Source organism: Manis pentadactyla, chromosome 3 (genome assembly GCF_030020395.1).
Source record: "Manis pentadactyla isolate mManPen7 chromosome 3, mManPen7.hap1, whole genome shotgun sequence".
In the NCBI taxonomy this organism is placed as follows: domain Eukaryota; kingdom Metazoa; phylum Chordata; class Mammalia; order Pholidota; family Manidae; genus Manis; species Manis pentadactyla.
The window spans coordinates 218,262,904-218,269,411 of NC_080021.1; the positions used below are offsets into that span (position 1 = coordinate 218,262,904).

At 65.6% G+C, this 6,508-nt stretch overlaps 1 protein-coding gene across 1 annotated transcript; it reads left to right on the forward strand.

Moving 5' to 3' along the window:
* Positions 1 to 1,406: 1,406 nt before the first annotated feature.
* LOC130683202 (beta-lactoglobulin-2-like) lies at positions 1,407 to 6,171 on the forward strand. The gene is given in 8 exon segments (XM_057499442.1): positions 1,407 to 1,963; positions 2,410 to 2,473; positions 2,476 to 2,548; positions 3,160 to 3,233; positions 4,479 to 4,592; positions 5,312 to 5,416; positions 5,652 to 5,668; positions 6,064 to 6,171. Coding segments are annotated over 7 exon segments (543 nt in total). The 5' UTR covers positions 1,407 to 1,867; the 3' UTR covers positions 6,064 to 6,171.
* The last annotated feature ends 337 nt before the right edge of the window (positions 6,172 to 6,508 follow it).

A 6,508-nucleotide genomic window follows, 5' to 3' on the forward strand; every position in this document is an offset into this window, starting at 1 on the left:
CGGGGACAAATGGGCGGCTGGGACACAAGGAGCTGAAGCCGCACCCCGGGCCGAGCCGCTGCCCCCCTGACAGCCGCGCTCAGCCTGCGCTCAGGCCGCAAGCCGAGAAGCCCCAGCTCACGCCTGCCCAGCCTCGCGAGGTGAGAGCCTTTGGGAGGGACGGCCGCGGCACCCCTGGTTCCCATGTCAGCTCCTGGACTGGGTGGGGGTCTCAGTCCTGTCCTGCCCAGCCCCAGGCGGACTTGGGCCAGAGTCCCCTCTGTGTCTTCTGTGCTGTGTCCAGGCAGAGGAGGGGGCAGGGGGGCCAGGCAAGCTCCCTCCCCGCTGATGCGTGAGGAGGCCCGTGCCCCACCCCCAGCTTGTAGGACTCTGGTACATAAAGCACTGGGCAGGGCACATGCCGCTCCCCAAGGAAAAGAGGGGCCACGGGCTGCCTCCCTTCAGTTCCATGATAAACAGTTTCGGCAAGCTGGAAATCAGGGGGAACCTCACATAAGCACGTCCTGGGGGCCTCGGTGCTGCCTCCAGCCCTGACCCACGGGTGGGAAGCGGGCTGTGCAGCTGTCAGGTCTCACGCCAGCTCTGTGCTGAGCGGCACTCCTTCTGCAGCATTGCTAGCTCTCCAAGGCCTCACTGCCACAACGTCCATGGTAACAGTGCCGACACCAGCCCGATGCCAGGTGAGCGCAGGACACAAGCACCCATCCGGGCTGGGCAAGCTTCTCAGACTGGCTTCAGCAGCACTTCCTGAAGCAGGCCCTGCTCAGAAGAGGGGCTGCAGACCCAGGAGGCCCCAACAATACCAGAGAGAGGGAAGTAGGACGGCCGGACCCCGACTGGCAGAGGTGCAGAGGGGGGGCGGGCTGTCCAAGCTTTGGGTCATCTGGACCTGGCCTCAGAGGAGGCACTGGGAAGGGGGCAGAGGCCGAGGGGTCCTGCCTGAGCCCTCTGGCCACCCCGTGAGGCCTGGACATGCAAGGTGCCACTGCCCCCCTGCTGCAGGCAGCTTGTCTGCACGGACCTCTCCTGGCCCCCAGCCTGATGGTGTGTGGGGGCTGGGGGACCACGCAGGAACAAGACGGTAGCAGGGCCCTCACGGTCTTCGAGGAGCATAGTCAACAGAGTATGTGGCCATGTCCAGCCCAAGGGTGCTCACACTGGGGACAGGGGTGTGAGGGGAGGGTCTGCAGTGTGGTGGCACCCTAGGGCAGGATAGACGGCCACCTGCGGGCACAATGTCCACTTCGTGCGTGGAGCTCTCTGGCCACTGGCTGGCCCACTCCCCAGGACACAGCTGTCCTCTGTGCTGGTTCTGAGCTGTCACTGTCCAGAGCCCAACCCAGGAAGTGTTCTGGCCACTGGCTGGCCCACCCCCCAGGACCCAGCTGTCCTCTGTGCTGGCTCTGAGCTGTCACTGTCCAGAGCCCAACCCAGGAAGTGTTCTGGCCACTGGCTGGCCCACCCCCCAGGACCCAGCTGTCCTCTGTGCTGGCTCTGAGCTGTCACTGTCCAGAGCCCAACCCAGGAAGTGTTCCTGATTCTGGTGGCCAACCAACCAGGAACTTGCACCCCAGCCCCTTCCCTCTGGCCCTACCAGGAAGGGTCCGGGCCCCAGGGAGACAGAGGACCTTCCTGTTCTGACTCAGAAGGAAGTCAGCGACTGTCCCAGAAAGAGGGCCTCATGCTGTCCTGGAAGATAACGTCCTCGTGTCCTTGAAGACGAGCCTCAGGCAATTCGGGGAACCACGTGGTGGGGGTCCCAGCGGCGCTGGCTCGCGGGCCCCGCCAGCCCTCCTCCTCTATAAGGCCAAGCCCCCGCCTGTTTCCTCACTCTCCTGAGCTCAGAAGGGCAACCGCAGCTGCAGCCATGACGTGCCTCCTGCTCGTCCTGGGCATGGCCCTCCTGTGTGGCATGCGGGCCACCGACGTCACCCAGACCATGGGGAGCCTGGACCTAACAAAGGTGTGGTGTGGCTGGGTCAGGGTGGTCTGAGAGAGGGCAGGGAAGCCTGGACCTCAGAACCTAAAGGGAAGGCAAAGTGAGGCCTTCATGTGGGGGACACCTTTGTCCCCCCAAAGGTTGGAGGGACTTGTCCAGCTCCAGCCACCTCAACTCCAAATACCCTGGTTCTCTCAGTCCTGGGAGTTGCCTACCCAGCTGCACCCTGAATGGGAGCCGCCTTAGGACAGGCTGGGGTTCAGAGGCACCTGTACCAAGTCCACGAGAACCCCTCCAGGACTGGCACAGCACGGGTGTCCTGGATTCTGGCACAGCACACGCCATACACCATCTGAGAAACCCGGGTGACAGGAGACCCCGCCTGCCTGGACGGGGCAGGCGGAGCGTCCTCTGTGGGCCTGGACCCCCTCCCGCCCCCAAGTGCAGCTGAAGGCTCCCCTCCCCCCCAGGTGGCCGGGACCTGGCACTCCATGGCCATGGCGGCCAGCGACATCTCCCTCCTGGACTCTGCCAGCACCCCCTGAGAATGTACATCCAGGAGCTGAGACCCACCCCTGAGGACAACCTGGAGATCGTCATGAGCCAACGGTGGGTGTGCCGAGGGCCCCCCACGAGGGCCTGGCTCCAGGGCAGGCGGGCAGGTGGGGCAGGGCTCCTGAGGGGCCCTGTGGGCAGGCACTGTGCCCCAGGTGTGGGAAGGGGGCTCGGAGGTTCCCAGTCCTCTTAGAGGCCCCTCCCAGGGCTCTGGGCCCACTGGGTGACCCCACAGCACAGCCCCGGGGCCAGTGTGTGGAGAGGCCTAGAGGCCTGAGTGGGGGCGGGTGGTCAGCTGCAGGCTGGGGCCCTTGGTGGCCCCTGGAGTGGGGGCCTAGGGCCAAGGAGTCCTGAGGGCATCTGTGATGACATACTTGGAAGCGCAGTGACCAGGTGCCACATAGGCAGGGTCAATTTTGAGCTGCCACACGCCCTCAGCCACCAGCCAGCTTGCCTGCCAGGTTTCCTGGCGGGTCTGTCTGCCCTATTGTCAGCTGGCCCGAGTCACGTGCTCAGGGCCTCAAGAGCAGCCTACATCCAGGCCAGCACCTGTGACATTGCTCCTGGCCGGCCAAGGCCAGCTGGGCTGAGTTCCCGGGTCCTGTGGACACTCCCCAGAGCCCCGCTCCAGGCCCATGAGCCACCCCGGCACTCTGGCTTTCCAGGGAGAACCACCTGTGTGTGCGGAGGAGCATCACGGCCCGGAGGACCGAGGACCCGGCTGTGTTCGCGGTGGCCTGTGAGTGCCCCGCCCCATGCCTGCCGGCCGCCTGGCCAGCTCCCCTCCCCCTCGCGGCCCCAGCAGGGAGCTACCCCCACTGGGCCCACCCAGAGCCACTCGGCACCTGGTGGCAGGGGAGGGTCAGACTCTTGACTCCCACCCCTATGGCGTGGTGGTTGGTGAGGCCTCGGGGTCCCCACTCCCCCCGGCTCCCCTCTGGCCTGGCTCCCGCACTCCCTCCCGGGACAGGAAGAGAGCAGGGGACACCCAGGCTGCCATGCAGGTGTGTGTCGGCAGAGCATCATGCTCCGAGGACAGGCCCGTGGCAACGTCCCTGCTCAGGGACCGGTGGCCGGAGTGTCCTCAAGAACACGAACCAGACCTGGGAGAAGGCCCCCTGGGAACAGCGGGAGCTTCCTGGCCCCAGACCTCCCGTGCCCTGCCCGGCACTGCCCTGGGCCTGGTGGCCTCTGTGCTGCCTTTGGCCTCATCTGGGACAGTCCCCTGGGCCTGTCCCCCAGGTGCCAGCCCTCGCCTCCCTCTGGGGCCCACCTGCCCCTCCTGCCTCCGTTCCGGCCACACCCTTTCCTCTAACAGGCAGTGGCTGTGGGGGGCCCAGTCTCTACCCCAGAACCATCCCGGCCACATCTGGGCCCGGCAGCCCAGGTGGCCACCCAGCCTCGCCCCGCGCCCCCTGCTGCTCCCCTGGGAGTTCGCCTGCAGGAATCCTGTCTACCTGACAAGCTGGCGGGAGCCTCCGGAGCCCTGCGGGGAGCTGCCTGACTGCCCCCCATCGCCCTGGTCCAAACGCAGCCAGGCTGCGGCCCCACAGCTTCAGCATGTGCACACGTCCCCGTCCCCAGCTTTGAAGAGCAGAGGCGTCACTACCCTGCCCCTGCAAACCGTCCTGCTCTTTGACGCTCTTTGAGGCTCCAGTGGGCTCCAGTCCCCAGTTACCCCGCCTGCTCCCTGGGCCTGGGCACTGCTGTGGGGTCACCTGGGATTTAGGGCCCGAGCATGTGGACAAATAACTGAATGAATTCTGCCACGTCCAGGATGTGGGGGTGTAGGGTGGTGCCAAGTGTGGGTGGGGCTGGTCTCCCCAGGAGTGCTGCCTGGGGCTCCCCCCAGGGGGCCATGAGGCGGGCTCCAGGAGGCAGCCCCAAAGGCAAGTGACATGTTATGCAGAGGTGGCCTGGCTGTGGGGGAGGCTGGGAGGGGCCCTCAGCTAAGACCAGCTCTCTGTTTCGGCCCGTTTCCCAGATGAGGGGGAAAGAAAGATTTCCGTGCTGGACACAGATTACACGGACTACATGTTCTTCTGCATGGACGCCACAGAGCCCACGGCTGAGCAAGGCACGGTGTGCCAGTACCTGGGTGCGTAGCTGAGCCCCCTGCAGGGCTGTGTGCGGCAGGGCGCCCCTTGGTCACAAGGAGCACCGGGGGCTTCCCTGGGTGGTGGGAGGGTGGGGACGGCCTGCCTTGCCAGCTGTTGTGAGCCACCTTAGCAAAGGTCATAGGGCGCGGCCTCGGGCGCCAGGGGTGTTCTGATGTGGTGACCGGGGACAGGCCAGGAGCGAAGTGGAGGACAAGGGGGTTTGCCTCCACGCAGAGGGGCCACACTCGCCAGTGAGGAGAACTGGTCAGCACTGACCCAACCATCTTGGAGGCTTTCCATGACTTCAAAATCATTTCAGGTAAGAGAGCACCTTTAAAGGGTGATATTCTGATGGCAGTTAATGTACTGGCTCCGTGTCCGTTCTCAGGTGCCCCCAGGGCTGCAGAGTGCCCAGGGCCCGGGGCGGGGGCCCACTCCCTGGTTCATAGAGCAGCTGGGGGGACAGGGGTGGGGGTGGGTTTGCCTTTCTGTGTAGACCTCTCCAGGGGCCAAGCAGGGGCCCCAGCCTGCAGCTGGTCAGGAGAGGAGGGGCAGGGACCCCCAGGGGGCGCTGAGCCCCGACACCACCCCGGAAGCTGGGCCAGGCCAAGGTCTGCCGGCCTCAGGACTCTGTCATGTCCTTCCGGTGCTGGCTCACCGGGCAGGGTCCTTGGGTCCCCGAGCTCTCAGCCCAAGGACGGACCCATTGCGCCCACAGCCAGGACCCTGAAGGTGGACAACAAGGTCATGGAGAAGTTCCACAGAACCTTCCAGACCCTGCCTGTGCACATGCGCATCATCCTGGACCTGACCCAGGGCAGAGGTGAGCTCTGGCCGCCGAGGCCCCTCCTCGCGGGGGCCCCTCCTCAGCCTGGGGAGAAGCAGCGGCTACCAGAACGGGTGCTGTGGGATACAGGCAGCATCTCACCTCATTTGCGGTCCCAATTTTCCCAGGAGGCGGGTGGAGGGCTGCAGAGCCCCTGGGGGCTCCCTCCCGACCCTGGGCCAGGGGCTGTGGTGGCCACCTTGTGACTCTTCCTCCCCTTTTCCCCCCACAGAGCAGTGCCATGTCTAGGTGAGCACCTGCCCGTCCATCTCCAGAGTAACGTACCAGCCCTGCCCCGCATCCCGGGTGCGGGGGGGGTGGCGGCTCCTCGGGACCCCAGACTCTCCTCTGTCTGGTCCCTGGGTCCCCTGCAGGCGACTGCAGGAGCGGCTGGCCCTGTACCCACCCTCTCGAGTGTTCTCTGGGGGTGTTGTCCCTGTGTCCTGGCCACACACACATGCTGATGTCCCCACCACTCCTTCTGCCAGGGCGTGGATGGAGGCAGAGGCTGAGGAAGGGCTGGCAGGGGGTGACACCACTCAGACAAGGAGGGCGTCAGGGGCTGCCCTCGGGCTGCCCAGGGAGGGGCTGGCGAGGGTCCAACAGGCTCCTCAGAAATCACAGGGGAGCTCCGTCCACTACAGGGCCCGGGAGCCTTGGTCCTCTGCAGAGAGACGACGTCACCCCCTGCCTCCCCGTCAGAACAATCAGGAGAGACTGAGGCCGAGGGGGCTGCAGGACGGGGCTCCGCCTGGGGGCCAGGCACCTCCAGGCCCCAGCCCGGGGTCTCCTGCTCTGAGCGGTTCCTCCTTCAGCAATAAAGAAGTGACCCTGTGCAGACTCCGCCTGCGTCTTTCCTGGCTGATGGGTGTGGGATGGATCCGAGGGGGCGGCTCAGCGGGGGATGACAAGAGTGGGAAGGTGGTGCGGAGCTCCAGACACAGCCCTGAGCGTGGCGCCCCTGGGTGTGGGGCGGTGGACAGTCTTTCGTCCCCGTTGCTCTGTCATCATGGAGTGTGGGGACCTTACTGCTGGTAGGCCATCACACCCAGACAGTCACTTTTCACTTATGTCCCATGAAAAAGAAAT